This window comes from Physella acuta, unplaced genomic scaffold, assembly GCF_028476545.2.
Source record: "Physella acuta isolate Inbredline_101_S28 unplaced genomic scaffold, ASM2847654v3 ptg000243l, whole genome shotgun sequence".
NCBI classification, from domain to species: domain Eukaryota; kingdom Metazoa; phylum Mollusca; class Gastropoda; family Physidae; genus Physella; species Physella acuta.
Genome location: NW_026731762.1, coordinates 102,201 through 121,143, shown reverse-complemented (window position 1 = coordinate 121,143; position 18,943 = coordinate 102,201). Strand labels below are relative to the sequence as shown.

Below are 18,943 nucleotides of genomic sequence, written 5' to 3'. Positions count from 1 at the left end.
GGGTGCGGAATGGCTGTGACGATGGGGAGAGGAATAAGAAGTATGATGATACACTTATTAGAAACTGAATTTCAGCTGTTTATTTATTTATTTATTTTTTCGCTTTTAAAGGGCTGTTTTTTATTTGTAAATTTAGATGTAAATTATGATACTTTAGAAAGACCAATGTTTTAAAAACTAAAACTGCCGTTTTGATAGGGGGAAGTAGGCTGAGGGGTGTCGTCATTGTAGGGGTGGGTGTCTGCCTTTTCGTGACTAATTCGATGGGGAGGGGGGGGGGGTCATGCCAAAAGAAAAAGCGTGACGTCTTTTATGGATTTCTTTACACCGCCACACATCATTGGGGTCGTCCATAAATGGCGTCACGCTCGTAGGGGGGGGGGGGGTCAGATGGTGCGACGTCACACTTTTGCATTATAAAAAAGCAATGTTAGAAAACGAATTTTAGACGTTATTTCGCGTTTTAGAAAACTGTTTCAATAAATTGTAATACGAATTGATTAAAATTCTCTATTTTGACAGAGTTCATACAGGAGTTTGGAAAAAATATCTCGATGTTTAAAATAAAATTCAACTGCAATTTTGAGGGGGATTGTAGGCTGAGGTGTGACGTCATTTTAGGGGGGGGGGTGTCAGTAGCGTAGCGAGGACGGGGGGCGGAGTGGGGGACATATGTCCCCAGGCGCCGACCTTAGGGGGCGCCAAAATGGGTTGGAAAAATAAATTGAAAGGTTGAGGGGGGTGCAAATTGAAAGTTTGAGGGGGGGGGGGGGTGCAAATCGAATAGTTTGTCCCCGGGCGGCGGGAAAGGTCGCTACGCCTCTGGGGGGGGGGGGTCTGGTTTTTTGTGACGATGTGTGACGGAGGGGAGGGGGAGGTAAAATTCGTTACAAAAACCATGACTTCATTTATGGATGACCCCCATTACAAAAAATTGCAGAATTTATTCTTAAGAAAGCAGGATTTTTTTTTCTCTCTAGAATATGCGTATTGTAAAGTAAGTTCTCCTTCAAAACCTTACGGTCTATGGGGCAAGTGAAATAGAGTTCACTTGTTTCTGTGACCACGGCATACAAGGGCTTAGTGTGGTCAACACTATGCTCGGCCGCCTTTACTAGCCTAACGTGAGAAAGGTACCCATCAGAGCTGGGTGGACCTAGGAACGGCCTACTGACTTGAACCCGGATCCGAACTCGAGACTTTCGAGTTAGCAGTCTAGCTCTCTATCAAAAGTATTTATTTTCTATATACATTTCTGGAGGGCGGTAGAGATGCCTGGAAGAAACACTGTACGTAGGCCTATTTTGAGGTTACGCTTTGCCACTGATTTTCGTGTAGTATCTAAGTAGAAGTGAGTGGCACACAGAGTTTCTTTCAGGTTTCTCTCCCGGGGAGTGTCCAGTGTCCACCTCCCCCCCCCCCCCCCGCTCCACCCGAAGATTTTAAGTGCCACCGCCCCAGAACTTTCAAGTCAATGTGAAGTGGTTTGTCAACCCATATTAGGCCGATATGCCCTCCTAATGCGCTGATGTGCCCATATTCGATGATATAGTTTGGTGTGCCCTTGTGTGGGTTGATGTGCCCTTGTGTGGACTGATGTGCCCTTGTGTGGACTGATGTGCCCTTGTGTGGACTGATGTGCCCTTGTGTGGACTGATGTGCCCTTGTGTGGGTTAATGTGCCCTTGTGTGGGTTAATGTGCCCTTGTGTGGGTTAATGTGCCCTTGTGTGGATTAATGTGCCCTTGTGTGGGTTAATGTGCCCTTGTGTGGGTTAATGTGCCCTTGTGTGGACGGATGTGCCCTTGTGTGGGTTAGACTCCACCCCCACCCCCCATTGACCGACCCCTAAAATATTTTTACTAACTATCTATCATCCCCTGTATTCGCCACGATAACAATCTACCACCGTTGTTGGTTATTGAACAATGAACACTGCATCATACATCAAACAAAACTTAATTATTACAAAATGCTAATTAATGGCTGATTTAAACGGCATATATCCCACTCGACATAATAGACAAAAAATACTAAAATATCTATCGCTTCGTGTTTCAAAAGACAAAAACACGAAGTCGTGTTCCTAAAGATTATTCCAAAAAATAAAAAAATAAAATAAAAAATTCGCCCGATAAGGGACTTGAACCCTTGACCCTCAGATTAAAAGTCTGATGCTCTACCGACTGAGCTAACCGGGCGCGTGGGATTAGGTGACATATTTAACAGCCCAATATCCATACAGGTCGGGCACTCCCGTCTTTTTCTTAGGTCACAGAACAATGCCTGTGGGTGGGAGGGGATATAGAATTATAGATGTAGAATCTATATGTGTACGAATTTTTAAACTCAATATTACCCATTTTTAAAACAGAGATTTTCCCCCAGGTAAATCCATTTCTGACGTCAGCGCAAGAATATTTGGTGGACATGCTCCGCAGATTTGCCTAAAACTCACAAAAGAAACTCCGTTTCTAATCTTAAAGTTGAAGCTGGTGAGATTAGACTAGAGCTAAGATCACATTCACAGGCAAATATTTAGTCGTAAGAAGAAGGAATAGAATAGAAATAATTAAAATATGGTAGTGATTGTTTTGAAATCTTCATATATGAATAGTTTCTTAAGAAATAGAAATATTTAAATATTCATATATGAATAGTTTTTTAAGAAATAGAAAACAAAACAAGTGTAGTAGTAGTAGTAGGCTTATACATTTTTGAATGCAACACAAATATAAATAGATCTAGATCTATATATTTCTTTTTTTTACAGGCCTATATAAAAAAAGGTGAGGGGGGCGTACGTTGGGCATACAATTTAAATATAATCCATTATTTAACTCAAATGACTTTAAGAGGAAACGTTGTAAGCTATAAATCAAACAGAAAATAATGCTCAGTTTAGTTTTTAAATTACACTTGTAAGAAAAAGCAAGCTAATTACTAATTACGAGATCACATTGATCAAACATTTATATTACTCCTAAGGTCAAGTGTCGAGGATGGTTGACCCTATAAATCTTATACAATGGGTGAAAATCTGGTTTTGGGGGAGGGGGGGGGGGAGGGGGTTATGATTTCCAAAAATGGCAGCTATTTCACATTATGTTACTTTTTCATTCAGGTATTGTTTACTGATATGGGGGGGGGGGGTGTCAATTCGGAGCACGTCTGAAGCACTACCTATCAAAGTCATATTTTGAATTATTTTGTTTCCATGTTTTTATAGGTAGTGTTTTTTTTATTAAAAACATTGAAGCCAATATTTGATTTAACATTACTTAGGCATACACAAAAGAAGACTTTAATCAGACGCCCCACTCTAGTGATTTAATTTAGGCGCCATACATGGATGACCACTTACAGTAGGAAGTATTTTAAGTCCAATCAAACGCTACGCGTTGCATGTGCTCCCGCACTTGAAAAGCAGCCACTGGCGTTGTAGGAGACAACTACGGAAATGTAAGATAATCTAAGTTTAGAGAAGAGTAGTCTCTCTTTTGTTGCTAAAAATAAAACCTCAATTTTTAAAAAATAATTACAAAGATTTGATCATCGGCTTATTCTGTAGTGTAGGATTTGCTTGAGTTTAATGAATAGTTATTGTTTGAAACTATTTATTAATTAAGATCCCGATGCCACAATTCCACTTTGTAGCTGACTATCAGTAGGCTACTTCGCGCACTTGTGCCTTGTCGGCTGTAGTGTTCGACATAAACATGTTTTTTTTTGTTATGCATTTAACTAAACCTAGATGTAAACACTAATTAGATTTATTATTAATCTATCTAGATCTATAGGCCTATATTAAAAAGAATAATAGTAAAGCCTACTTTGGAATCTAGTACTTTAGTTAGTAGTTATTCAATCAACTAACTATTAACTAAACTTCTAAACTAGATTCTATGTTTATTATATTACATCGTCCATACTTTACATAATTGAGTGAATCAAATAAAAGTAAATGAGTCGTTTGTAAGCACTCACTCCATTCTAATTTCATTATTAAGGTTATCAACAGAATGTTAATGTGTTCGAGCAGAAACATCAATTACTGTTATGTATTATTTTTTCGCTCGTGTCAGTGTGCCCGGCTAGCTCAGTCGGTAGAGCATGAGACTCTTAATCTCAGGGTCGTGGGTTCGAGCCCCACGTTGGGCGAATTTTTTTCCTTCATAAAATTAAAAAGGTCCGCGACACCACTTTATTTATAAACTTTTAAATTTATATTTTAAAAAAAAGTATTAATGGATATAGTTTTTATATTAGTCGCCATGTGTATCCAATTATCTTGGTGTCTTCTTCTAGATCTAGGTCACGTCTTTTAGGCTTTCCTTGGTCGGCCTCTGTTTCTTTTGCTCTGATGATTCCAGGTGGAGGGCTTGTCTTGTTATGCTGGATACAGGCTTCCAAAGTGTGAGGCCGATCCATCTCCATTTGCTCTGAAAGATCTATTCTTATGTTGGCTATCCGGACTTATTTTCTGTGCCTTTCCGCCCCGTGTGTCTATGATAAACTGAGGACGACTCCTCAACACCCCATGTAAGGTCCCCTACTTTAGGTTGTTCAAATTGATTTAAACTTTAAGTCACATCCCTCTGCTAAATATTATCTATGTGAAGGAAGCTATGACCTGACTAGTAGTAGGATTCAAAATATTTAAATTAAGTGTAACATGTATTAGTAGTTCCGTAACAGTAACTGCCTGTAATAACGTCACAACTGAATTCAAGTTCAAAGACCGCAACACAGCACCCTGAGGGGGGGGGGGGGGCGGGCACAAAGACCCATTTCGGCGCCCGGGGCTAATTATCAATTTTGCCCCCCCCCCCCCCATTCATGTTGGTGAAAAAGCAACATCTCCCCAGCAGTTGGAATGGTTGAGTTTTTGTTGCCACGCAATTGATGTAGAAAACAGCCACAACAGTGTGTAAAGTCTTGTAGCCGTTTAATTTCTTAACTTTGTGTATAATTCTATACTTCAGATTTAAATTTTTCTCTACCCCTTCTGGGCTACTGTACTGGGGGGGGGGGGGGGGAGAGAGAAGAGGGGAATAGAAGAAGAAATTGGGCAACGACTGCACCTCTCCAGTAAATATGGGACAGGGCAAAATAAAATAATAAAAACTGCATGCACACATGAACGTTTTACCCCTCACAATTAGATAACCCTCTCAAATAGCTGTCATACCAACACAAAAGAAACATTTTAAAATGATTAAGTTTTTTGTTCTGGTTACAACTTTGCTTAAAAATTAACTACTAGATCTAAGACTGTTCTACAAGCAGTAATCTATCAAAAACTGGATGTTAGGACCATGCTTACACCTTTTCCCCCCCTCCCCATCTCTTTCTGACCAGAAGCCTCTTGCTTTCAATTTTCAGGGCTTGATATTTAAATTTGCTATGGATTTGGTTAAAGCGCCTACACTTGTTATGGTCCTTCATACACATGGGGTTTAGATTATAGATAATAAACTGGACATCACTGTTTGTACATTTTCTTCTTTATATTATTATAACCTCACTAATCAATTTCCACACCCCACATACAACTGAATAAAAATTCTAGTGAAGTTCGCCCGTTTTCTTCTTTATATCATTATCACTCACCACCTAAGCCCCCATAAAGTCCACACCCCACATACAACTTGATTAACTTCTACATACATGTTGAGGGTTTATGTTTGTCATATTTTTAAAGTGAACACGCAATTATTTGAATTGGAAAGTATGGCAGAGAACATATGAAATAAAAACAAACTCAAGAACTCATTCCCCATCAGTACTGTATTAAAGTTCAATAAGCTTTGTCTTCACAACTATTTTGATATTAGAATAAACTAAATTTTTAAAAAATCACAACGTTCTTGTTGGATAAAATACTTCAAATGTACAATGGTGGGATAACACTCATTTGATGCTTATGAACATTCTGTTGATGACATCATAGGTTGCTAATGAACAAAATCTGTTGATGGCTTAGGTTCAACACAATTTTAAAAGAAATAGTATTCCAGGCAAACACAGCATTTTCTTAAAATTGACACAAGTTATTGCTAAATTTTTTTTTAAAAATATATATATTTACATTGCAGATATATTTGTCATTAAATGCTTAATTGTTCAGTGAACGGTAATGAAAGGTCATAATAGATACAATAGCCTGAAGCATTTTGGACAAATAAAACACAACACAATTTCTAGACAAACTGAACTTGAAAAAAAATGTAAAAGCACTTTCTAGCAGTATAAAAAAAACAACAACCAAGAAGCAAATGTACAAATTCTGGTAGCCAGGTGTATTCAGCAGCTTGTTAAAATAAGAGTAAAAGTAAAAGCCCATTTACCTTATATGTTAAACACATTGTATCTGTACTCTTAAAATATAAAGGTTATTTTTAATTGCAAGTCATTATTTTTACTTTAAAAAAAACAGGTGAAAATGTAAAAAAAAAAAAAAAAAAAAAAAAAAAAACAAACAAAAAACAAATTCAATACAAAATTAGCAAAAATAATGTTAAACAAAACTAGGCCCTAATAGAAAAAGAAGAGCATTATTTTAATAGGTATGGAATAAAATGAGTAATGGAGACACTAATGTTAAAAAGATCATGGTAAAGTTGGGTTACATGTATTTAAAGCACAAAACCATGCATAGAAATATATTGCTAAACATATTTTCAAAATAACCATTTGATAGGTAAGAGAAAAAAAAATATATTTGCTTATTTGTTGTAAATACAATATTAAACAGTATACATTTATACATTGGTAACAAGTTAGACATCCTATGTATGTGAATAGATCTTTGCCACCACTTTATGGCATAACACAATTAGACTGGTTCTACTTCTAGACAACGCCTTATGAATCTTACTGTTTAACTGATAAATGAAAGGATGAACATATTCCTTAATTTGATATGCTCAGAAAGATCTGTCAAAAGGCACTTATGCAAATATCCTTAGCAGAGTCACAGTGATACAAAAATCTTCATATACAATCTTAATTGGATTTAACATGAATCATATTCAGTAGTAAACCAAAGTGAATAAAAACAACAGTTTTTCTGAGATATAAGTTACAGAACACTTAACTATCACAATATTACAAATGGTTCCAGTAAATAGCAGGAATGAAAAAAAATATTTATAGAAACATCAAACTTTTCATAACAACTGTCAAAAAACCCAACAGCACTTCATGACTGGACGGTCAAAAGTAAAATAGAGTTTTCATCTATGAAAAAAAAAATCACTAACCTAAAATTCTAAAGCACATATCAGACTTCATTCAGCAGTAGAGATGTAGAGCTTTAGAACATAAAATATTGCAAGGCGATAATAGGAAAATATGTCAACAGTAGTCACATTATTACCGATGTCCAAACGTGAATATATGAACCAATAAATTAAAACTCTCCTTACATGTATGTATGTATATATACACAGAACTTTGAATAAAACAATCCATAACAGCCCATCTCTCTAGGGTTCACATCAATAAAAACAATATACAAAAGGTTAGTAGTTTCAACACAGATAGATCTACTGAGAATGCTCTTAATCATTTACAAATGTACAGTGCACACACAATTAAAATGGAAGCATGATAAAATTAAATGCAATCAGAACTGCTTCAAATTATTTATGAATCTCTAGCCTTGAAGTCATGTACAAGAAAAACAAACACTAAAATGATATGCCAGGTTCAGCACCAAAAATACATCTTATGAGAGACTAAGTATGACCACAAATCTCCTATTTTAAACTACGTCTAGGTCTAGTTGTCATCTTAACTAATGACTTATAATAACTAGTTACGATATAATAGGTATGTTCTGTTGATTGTAAAACAGTGTGCAAGCACTACATGTAAGCTGTAAAGACAATGAAATTTTAAGTAATATTTAATAAGAATGAATTGATGGCTGAAAATACTGTAATGAATAGTGAACAATATGTACCAGTACACAGGATTAAACCAGTGCAAGCTTTTAAACTGCTCCTACTGTGCTGCACAGTAAGAAACTTATGTTGCTAACACATGAAATAAGATTTCAACAATTTTTTTTTATGGTGAAAAGATGTATCGTTGTGTTAAATCTCTGGTTTTTTATGACCTATCCTTTTAATGACGTATTATGTTTGCTGAAAATTATCATTAGTTAACAATTGGTGGGATGAGAGTAGGGAGAGATTAGGAAAGCAAATTTATAGAAAGAAAAAGAATTTAGACAATTGAGAAAAGGTTGGCAAGTAGAGTTTGTAGAAGGAAAAAGTATGTGGAAAGGATGGCAAGTAAAGTCTATAGAAGGAAAAATAAACAAGACAAGTTGGAGAACAGGAATTAGGGAAAATGGTCAAATTGGAGGTGGAACAGTTGAAGAAAAAAGAATGAAACAGACAGTATATAACATAATAAAGCTTAGAATGATTTAAAAATACCTTGTCACAATGAACATTCGGCAAGTATGAAACAGATATGGTCTATTGTAAACATTTCACACCTAGCCAGTTGTTCTGTAAGGTTACAAGGAGTGTCGATGTTTTCTTATTCCAGTTACACATTGCATAAGTTTAAAAAAAATTCTATGCCTATAAACCACCATTAGAGGTATAAATATTAACAACAGAGCAGTTTATTTGGCAAGGCACACAAAGTTAAGGAGAAAGAAACATCTTGACAAAAGGGAGAGACATTAAAAATATGAAAATCTTTTTCTTTCAAACACAGCAGCAAATGTAACTCCTGCCAACAGAGTTCAAAGTGCAATTTTTAGTTAAATTTTTTCCAGAAAATATTATCAACCATTAAGTAGTCACAATTCAAAATTTCAAACAAATTTAAATAGTATAACACAACCAACCCCAACCCATACTCGGCATGCCAGTGTTATTTTTTTGTATAAAATTATATAAAATATACTCTATAAAACAGTTCGAAGCAAATTGTTTTTTGGATTAGAAAACACACAATACATCTCACTAAACTAAACCATCACGAATGAGGTAATTAGCATTCACTTCTAATAATGCTTATTGTTGTATATATTGTAAAGGTTCACTTATGTTATATTTACATACGCAAAACATTGTTATTGATAAATACAAACAAAATGCAACACTCTTAATACTTTAAAATTTTCATGTATGTATATTGCATAATAGTAAAGTGATGACTAAATTGTTGCAGAATAATACAGGATTTTTTTCTGAAAGATTTTTTTTAAAATATAGAAACCAAAATGCAGTAGATTCTTATAAAACTGCAGAACAGATGGAAAAGAAAATGTTAGAAAAAATAGTTACTCCCCTTTATAATTCTAGTTGGACAAAATTGTTTCATTCCCTTCTTTCAACATATAATGTTGAAAAATAAGGGTACATTAAAAACATACATCAACTAAACATTAAATCTATAAATTTTTAAAAAGTTATATAATCACAGGACTAAAAAATACAATTTCAATGCAACAGTTACCAACATAAAAAAAAAAAAGCAGTAACCACCAAGAACGCAGAGTAACAATAACAAATGGTATACAGGAGGAAATTCAATCCTTGACCAGTTTGTAGATGTGGTGCTGAGCCCCATGTTCACTGGTGGAAACCTCAAACACAAACGCTATGCATAGAAGAGTTTCTTGAGTATCACGGTTTGTCACAACCTGCAGCAAGAAACAAACTTTCACATGATCACAGGCTTTTAATTAATCTAAAATTAGCTTACTTAAAAAAAAAACATACAAAGGCCAAAATAAATTTTTGAAAAAAATAAAATTAATACACAAATGATTGTTAAACTCATTTCATACTATCATTCTAAATACAGGTAAAGTTTATTTTGAAATAATATTTAAAGTAACTGATTACCTGTAAAATTGTGAAGTTTTCAAGTACACTATTCATCATGTATTTTTCAGGTAAGTGCTTAAGTTTGTGTATAAAGTTGATCATATACTCGCACATTGGAGATCGATGAATACGATATATATATCTCCCATTCTCAACTCTAGCGAATTCAGTCTGTAAGAAGTAAAAAAAAAAAAAAATTGATTAAACACAAATAAAAATGACAGCAATTCCAAGTTTTAATAATAATTGACTATATATAAAAAGGTCAGCATTTTTGGTTTCAGTAAATAAAAAATAAAAGACATACCTCTACTTTTTCAACAACTTGTTTACCAAATGAACAAACTTTGGTGGATACTTGGATGGTTAAGTTTTCATTGTTCTCATACCTGGTGAACAAAAAAAAAAAAAGTTTCAGCACTGTTGAAACCAGCTGTCCTACAGTATACAGTTGGAACAGCAAGCAGACAAACCCCACCCCCTCCCCACATCAAGCTACTACTTACTGGCTTGTAACACCATAAAAAGCACCACTTTCATCAGTAAGATTTGTGTTGATGTCTGCCTGTAAAATATATATTTAAGACTATTTAACAAGGGAATGTTTTTAAAACAATCAGAAAAGAAAGGTTTAAATTAAGCTTACAGACACAATAGATAAAATGATATGCCTATAGCTCCATCAACTTTCTTTAAATTTTAAAATCAAGGATAATGTTTTTAATCAAGCAGGGAGAAGATCAGCAAAATATGGATCTTACCCAAAATTTGACTAAGAAAAATGCGGAGGTGGGGCCCTTATCATACAGCTCTTTTAGACCTCCTTTTTTCTCAGGAAACTTGTCATATATTTGTCGAATATCTATTGCCTGTATAGTAATTAACACGATAGTTATTAATTTGTAAAATTTTTTTAACAAAGACTATTCAAAATAAATAAGCAATTTAAATTCTGAAGTAATTAAATGGTGTAAAAGAATAAAATATAACAATCATTAACTACACAGGTCTATTAATAGAATTTATCGCTTACCTCCAACAGAGGATCATTATATGTGGCAGTAGATCCAATATGAACAAACAAATGCTTATTGTACTGAAAAATAGGCAACAATGGAATAAAATAAAGAAAATCATTTTCATAGGAGTAACGGTATGGAAAACTCATTTTAGTTAACATTTTGAACAAGTAAGTAGACGAAAGTCAATTGGTGCTATTATAACATTGAATAACTTCCAACATGTTTCTAGATTACCATTTAGCTTATTTACAAATAGAACAAGACTTACAGAGTCAGGATCTCTCTGTTGCTCTAAGAAGGCTGAGAATTCCACCAGCCTCAGTTTAGGCCCTGCAATGGAGCGGCCTTGCCAAGGGGGTGATGCCATTTCTGTAGAGATGGACGGAAGCTTGGACTCAAATCCATATCCAGATGTAAAAGGTTTTACACTGAAAAATACAATTTCCACAATAATAATATAAATGGTCAAATAAAAAATATATACAAATCTAACAAGTGATAAATAATGTTAAAGCTAAATACATTAAACTAAACTAAATTAGAGGTAACATTAAAAAAAAACACCTGAAGTTTAAAATTTGATTACCCAACCACACAAACAAAACAGAATTTTGAAATAATACTTACTCTCCCTGTGAAAGGCCAGGTTGCCAGATCTGAAACAAAGAAAATAAAATTTAAATTTTAGAAATTTTCAACACAAAAATTAAGCTAATTACACAAACTAAAGAAGTTATTTTAATGACTGAATTCAAATAATAAAAAGTAAAAATAGCTGAAAAACACCAGCACATAAATCAATTTGTAGTTAAAACAGAAAAACATTAAATAAAGCATACACAAGTCATAATTAACAAGTGAAAAAAACTAATAAAAAATGAGCCAAAAAAGCAGTAGTTTAATTTGTACTCACTGAAGGGGCACCAGGATATGGTGGTCTGACAGGGCCACTGGACATAGTTGGGGGTAGACCACCCAAACTACCAGCTAAAGCCTTGTTATGAATTGCAGAAGCTGATACAATCTGAGCTGAAGACATGGAGGCCATCTGTTGAAGAGCTTTGTCTCTTGCTGCTTGATCTTGAAGATTTGTCTGTTTTAGGAGTTTTTTTAAATTTAATATAACGCAACCTTCATAGATTTAATTTTGTAAACTATTGCTAGTAAACAGAAAATGAGGGGTAAGGGATAAGCAACCAAAGCAAATAACACATTTTGTTAATAATAAAAAAATAAAAAAGGGGGGATCACTCACACTTACTGTGACCTTGAGTTGTGCCTGAATTTCTTTAGCCTTCCTTCTAGCCAAAACCTGAATATGACTGGAAACCTGCTTCCTAGTCCGAGTTTTGCCAGTGCGCAATTTGATGTATCTAGCAATAAGCTCATTGCGACCTAATGAATTACAAAAAAAAAAAAAGAATCGTTTGATTAACACTTATGTTCACAATATAGTGTAGGCTATTGGGGTCTAAATAGACATGGGATGTTAACTTGTTTTTAACAACTCTAACACCAAAGGGTCGTCCATAAATGACGTCACACTCGTAGGGAGGAGGGTGGTCCGTAAATTTGTGACGGTGTGTGATTGGGGGGGGGGGGGGGGGGTTCAGATGGTGTGACGTCACACTTTGGCATTATAAAGAAACAATGTTAGAAAACGAATTTTTAGCCGTTATTTCGCGTTTTAGATAACAGTTTTAATAAATTGTAATAGGAATTGATTTAAATGCTCTGTTGACAGAGTTCAGACAAGAGTTTGGAAAAACATCGTATTTTAAGAAAAATTCAACTGCAGTTTTGAGGGGGCTGTAGGCTGATGTGTGACATCATTGGGGGGGGGGGGGGGCTGTCTTGCTTTTTATGACGATGTGTGACGGAGGGGGAGGTAAAAATCGTCAGAAAGAAGAACGAGAGACAATAAAATTATCGGCTGTGTATAGAGTAATAAGAGATTTGGTTCAACAAAATATGCACAGAAATATTATCTATTGATACTGTCATTTCAAGGATCCATACCAAACAAGAAAAGAGCTAACCACATGATTTTGTCAAGATAGGAAATTTGTACACATGCTACAGGACACGGTTCTTAACCGCCAGACCCCCCCCCCCCCTCCCCACTCACATAATAAAAGAGAAAGTCAGTCGTGGCTAATATCAAATCTAAAAATAGCAATTAATGTAAATCTACCAAGCATCTGCAAATTTTCAAACTTCACTTAAAGAAGTTAAAATAACGTACACAGGTCTAGGTCTATGCATTTCTGTCTGTACTTAACACCATATCGCCCTGCATACATTGTCCTACAATTGTTCAAGTATAAATTTGCGAGCGCCCCGATATTACTAACTACAATATGGATAAAGATAAATAAATGAATGCTGCATTTAACAATATCTTTCTAATTGGTCAACTGGCAGAGGGGAATTAATTATTGTTTGCATCCTAATCATCTAGGCCAGGGGTCTCCAAACTTTTCAGTCCGAGGGCCGCATTAACTATCAAATTTCAGTTCGGGGGCCAGTTTCTTCCAGGCATGTCTTTGATTTTTCTGTGCAAAGTTCCTCATCATCACCAACAAACGATTTTTCCTTAGACAAAAACATCTCCGCGGGCCGGATGAGAGGACTTCGCGGGCCGCATCCGGCCCGCGGGCCGTAGTTTGGAGACCCCTGATCTAGGCCTAGCAACGCTAGATAACAGTGAACAAAAGGTGTCGGTACTGGTACGGGGCATAGTGAGTTAGGTAGGCCTTACAACAGAATATAATTGAATGGAGGCGAGCGAGTTGACGAGATTCCTTCCATAATATTGTTGACATGGAATAAAAACGTGCTTTTTAGATTTAGACCGTAAAAAAAAATAAAACATAAAAACTTAAGCCTAAAATTAATTTAGAAATTTTATATTTTTAGAATAAATGCTATAAAAGTTGCAAATCCAGAGAACTTGAAAATAATTTGTTGAGTTTAAGGCTACATTTCTATTTATTTTCATCAAGCCTAAGTTAAAACCGGATGTTTCACTTTCGTAAGACAAATATTGATTGGCTGTACAGTAACTTAGTGATCGATAACTATTTGTTTACAAAACTTTGCAGATCAAATTTTTAAATAACAATGCAAATTAAAAACCCCATGACCTAGTTTTCTATTTTTAGCTTACAATGTGTACAATAAAATCAATGTCGGCCTATCCAATAGCAGGATGCCATTGTTTATGTCGCCATTACACGTGAAAACCAAATTGTTTTGGCTTGTTTTTAAATTTTCAATTAGTTACCGAAAAATTTTAAAACATCAAATAGACCCAATCTTTAGTAAAGTCCGAAATAAACCAGACAGACAGGATTTTATAACCATATTAATTGTAACTACGCTGTGCCTGATTTTTAAACTAATTTATACACCTCTCAAATACCTTTGAGAGTTTTCTCGCTCGTGTCCATTAATGAGAATAGAAAAATCATATCAGTATCAACCCTTGGATACACAATGTCTCGAAGTTTATTTAAATGGTAAATGTTGAGACAGCATCGTGAGTAAAATATGACACCAGATTACACTGTGTTTTCTCATTGTCTCCTACTCATGGATTTGGTGTATACTTGTGTGCCGTAGACAAGTTGGTTACTACTTGTTTGGCGCGTGCTAACCGGTGACCGCAAGCATCGTGCGACTGGTGTATACATCTGTGAGGTACACGACTGCCGGTGACCTGAGACTAAGGCGACGGTCGGTGTGCAAACACAACAGCGCACCTAGACAAGCCAACTTTCCCCACTAGCTGTAAGGATAGTGTTGACACAGGATTATCCGCCCCTGATGAACGTAAGCTTTTTTTTTTGGGGGGGGGGGGGAGAATTTTTTTTCCAACTTTAAGACAAACATGTACCACAACGCGACTAAAACTACAGCCAGTGCGGGGGAGGAAGGTCACGTCACAACAGATCAGCAGAAATAGCACCATTGTTATAATCTGAAGGTAGATCTATATGCTATTGGAATATATATGTGTGTGCTGATTACCCCCTCATAGCTGAACGTGGTAATGTGCTAACCCGCTGATCATTACTAATGCCGACAAACAATGGGATTTAAAAGTTTGTTAAAAACGGAAGCGCCGAAACAAACTTAATCTGGTATAACATGGACAAGTAATTTAGATCTAACGATTAAGTGTGAGATGCCGTCGTGTTTCATTGATCTGACAAAACCAATAAAATTTTGTTACTAGAAGCTAAAACAAACGTTTCATTGTCCTCTATCAACAGTAAGCTAATGCTACACAAGCAGATTTTTTATTAAAAGTCCAAGTAAAAAAAAAAAAATCTTGACCAAAAGTTGTTCGTGGTTAAAAACTAAGTGACCACAGATCATCAAAGTTGAAATAAAATTATGGTGCAGTGCTTGGGGGTATAGTTATATTTGAGGATAAAAGACGTCACCTGTAAGGCTTGATTTTTCCCGAGTGTTTGGCTAGTGTGTGGTGAAAGGTTAGACATGCATTCTTCAATATAATTACAAACCCTGGCGCATACATTTCACCTGCCATTAATAAGGGCCCACAGAGGTCTTTGTGTGAGAGTTATGGACCCTGCTAGTTGACAGAGTGTTTCCCCCTGACTCCACTAACAATGAGCCCCATGTTTGAGGGCAGCACTGACACTAATTGTGTAGCCTGGCCCAATGAATGAGCACCACACGGGGAAAGAATAACTTGAGCAATTGCCTATAACCTTAACCAATTGAACATTTTATATGGTTTTACAGAGACATAACATGAGATTTTAAAAAATGCAGTTTAATGTTTCAGACTAGAACTTTTAGTTTAGCAACTTCAATAATTACAAGATGTAGGCTTACATTAGATATATTTATATTATTAAGACACATTAACCACAATTTTGGAGACATCAACTTCTTTATTTACAACATTAGGTTTATTGACTATTTGTGTACATCTCTTCACACTAGACAGCATGGTTCATGGGTTAATGTCATTCAGGCTAATGTTAAACACTATCTAAAATATAGAGCTCCAGCTATATAGCTTCACTCATGACAACTAACCCATATCTAGTGTTAAACACCTGGTCAATGGGGCTGTGTGCCTGGACTAATCACCCATCACTGGATTACAATGATAACTGATTATGTAGATAGTGTGCCCGGATCACTGTTATTTATCATCATTTTGAGTGTGAACACTATCTGATATAGTGGCCCAGCCCTATTTACAACCAAACATCTTAGGCCCAACAGCAAAATTAGTAGATACACATGACAACAAGCTGCCCAATAATTTTTTTGAGTTGTAGATTTCATTAAAAGACAAGACAAGGTATAAACAAGGATGTACAATTCAAATTTGAGAATCTAAATTCCACCAAAGATGAAGGATCATTATTTAGTAATCTATGTCTATTTGATCTAACAACTATTAATACTGTTGATTCTTTACTACCAAGCAATCAACTGTTATTAGAGATCAGGTCATATCGATGGATCAAATCTGATCACTAATAAAGTATATTTGATCCAAGTGACTTGAATACTTAAATTAATCATGAACAACTTGCAGAACAGTAGCAGCACTCACCATACATCTTCCCCTCATCAGACAGGATGATTTTCCTTCTGCCACATGGTGGATATATAGCTAGGGCCTCCTGGAAGCTCTGCTCAATATCCGGGCTCCATACCCCTTCGGCGTCAGACAGCTCATCTCCTGAGTTGCCTTTCCCTTCACTGCAGTTGCTCAATGTGTCATGAGCCCCAGGATTTGGGTTCTCACCCGCAGTAGTACTCCATGCGGATGACATGCCTCACTGGCAACCTACAGGAGTAAAAACAAAAGAGAATCAGTAATCAAAGCAAGAATATATTAATATTGTTTACCTATATATAAATATAAAAAAAACAAAAACATACAGAGTCAAAGAAAAGAAAATCAATGTTGTAGGTGTATATTTAGCTTTAATTTTGGATCATACTTAGAGGTCTTCCATGGTGAGTTATGATATAAAATGTGTGATGTAGTGTATGGCCCATGAAGATAGCACTTGGCAGACTTAAAACAAACTTAATTGCTAAATGACTAAAAACATTAAAAGCCCCACTGCATAATTTAATTATTATCTTAATTGAGATGGTATGGTATGAAAAAAGGTCTTGTAGGCTTGACTTCCAATTTTATCAAATAGCCAAATGTACATTTACAAGTCACATCCACTTTGCACCACTCACTAAAACTGTTAAAACAAATGTACAATTCAGCCTCATCTGGTACTAAGCTACATTGCTTTCACTTTTTAGATCTATAAAATTTACTGCAGTTATTTAGTATGTTGATGTGGGCCTTTAGCTAGGCTTAATAACTACTTAAAATGTTAAAAAAACAAACAATGACAATGCCCAACAAAGAAACATCTTTACAACAGATGGTCCATGGGAAAGAAAAAGTTTTTATCATAGGCCTATAAGTTAATGAAAATTGCCTAGGCATATACTATTACCTAGGCTAGTATAATTAACTAACCTATAGGCCTAAATGTAATTAACCAACACTGATAAAATTAACATTTAGACAGCTACAAACTTAGATGTGTGTGAGGTATTTTGTTGCTTTGTGGTGGTGAGTGTAAGATGAAATAGAATCTAGACTCAAGGTAGTAGATCTACCATTCTATTTGCTGGTCTCTTAACAGTAGCCCAACAGTAGGCCCGAGCTCTATAATATTGTCTAGAATCTAGTTCTAGATCTATCTGTAGACTGTATGCCTATTTTTAAATTTTAGGCAATGAAAATACTAATAAATTAAGATCTACTATAAAATGATACTATTTATTGCAATACATTTCTTGGGCTATAATTATCGCTGATATGAATTAATAATATTACTCTCGTCTTTATTTATTAGGATTAGAGGTCCCCCGTAACAGCCCTAACAGACAGGCCAACACACTAACACAGTCACTACTAGTCTACTAGCTGGGCCTTATGCCTTAAAACTAATCTAGATTAGCCTACAATCTTATTTTTGTTATTAGAATCTAGACAAAATAAGAAGAATAAGTTACTTTTTTACACGTACATTGTCAGCCTTCCGTTACAATTAGTCAAATGGTGCACAATAAACGAACTCAAAAAGTTAGAAACAAAACTTTAAAAACGAAACTTGAGGCAGAAGTTGTCCTTTCCTTGAGTTGGTTTGTAAACCGGAAAACTAACCTGTGTAAAAGCAGCCATATTCCACACCTTGGTTTTTAGTTAACTAGGTCACACTTCTACTTCTTAAAGTCCGAATATATTTTCTATTTGTTTTTAATGTATTTGAACAGAAGAAGTTTAATTTGAGCTTATCCAGGAGCTCAATGCACCTATGTAGAACAAGGTGTGATATCCGGAAGTTCGATCTTAAAGAATGACAAGTATTTCAGAGATTCGAATCGCGCGGAGGCATAGCTGTCATTCCCATGCACATAATTCTTAATCAAAGCTTATCGATGATAAATTTTCAAATAGTTGAATAAGTACCAACCTTTCGAGACCTCCAGAGTGTGTTTTTAGTAGTTCTAGATGAGATTTAATAAAATTAAAGAGTTCTGGAACTTCGTTACTGGTATGCTAGGTATGACACAAAGAATCTAGACAACGTAGCTGTGCTGTGCGCATCTTCTTTGCGCAACGACCAGCCGGACGCGTGATTAAAAGAAGCGGTCGTTTGTAAACAAATGTATATTTTCGATATGTAATTACATAAATAATAATTTAATTGGCTTTGGCACGATGTTTTTTTAATCGCATTTTTGTTTCAAGCGCACCAGCTTCAACAATTACTTTTTGAAATGCCCAAAATACTATTTTATTGAGCACATGTGGCTGTTAGTTTTCCCTCCAGCCGACAAGCTATTTTTAGGAACGCGGCGTTTCCAACAGGTCTCTGGATTTGATCCGATGACTCACAATGTTGCTTGCCCTCGCACCTCTCCCCTCCCCACATACAGGATAGTGAGGAACAGACCGTCTCGAAAGAAGAGTTTTAAAATAAACCAG

The 18,943-nt window shown here is 35.4% G+C and overlaps 1 protein-coding gene and 2 non-coding genes across 5 annotated transcripts; 1 reads left to right on the top strand and 2 right to left on the bottom strand.

Moving 5' to 3' along the window:
* Window positions 1-2,127: 2,127 nt before the first annotated feature.
* On the bottom strand, window positions 2,128-2,200 carry Trnak-uuu (transfer RNA lysine (anticodon UUU)). The gene has a single exon. It is a non-coding gene; the product is annotated as a tRNA-Lys (tRNA).
* Window positions 2,201-4,087: 1,887 nt separating this feature from the next.
* Trnak-cuu (transfer RNA lysine (anticodon CUU)) lies at window positions 4,088-4,160 on the top strand. The gene has a single exon. It is a non-coding gene; the product is annotated as a tRNA-Lys (tRNA).
* Window positions 4,161-6,471: 2,311 nt separating this feature from the next.
* On the bottom strand, window positions 6,472-18,550 carry LOC131938429 (transcriptional enhancer factor TEF-1). Of its 3 annotated transcripts, none has more exons than XM_059296447.1 (12): window positions 18,429-18,550; window positions 16,487-16,723; window positions 12,137-12,276; window positions 11,795-11,974; window positions 11,509-11,537; window positions 11,150-11,309; window positions 10,893-10,955; window positions 10,621-10,728; window positions 10,366-10,424; window positions 10,167-10,248; window positions 9,878-10,030; window positions 6,472-9,672 (listed from the first exon to the last, which is right to left on the bottom strand). In XM_059296447.1, the coding sequence occupies exons 2-12, from the start codon at window positions 16,707-16,709 to the stop codon at window positions 9,559-9,561; spliced, it is 1,311 nt and encodes a 436-aa protein (XP_059152430.1). In that variant the 5' UTR covers window positions 16,710-16,723; window positions 18,429-18,550; the 3' UTR covers window positions 6,472-9,558. The 3 variants fall into 3 exon arrangements, with proteins under 3 accessions (XP_059152430.1, XP_059152432.1, XP_059152431.1); XM_059296449.1 differs by having other exon boundaries at window positions 12,143-12,276; XM_059296448.1 differs by lacking the exon at window positions 18,429-18,550 and adding an exon at window positions 18,119-18,276.
* Window positions 18,551-18,943: the final 393 nt, after the last annotated feature.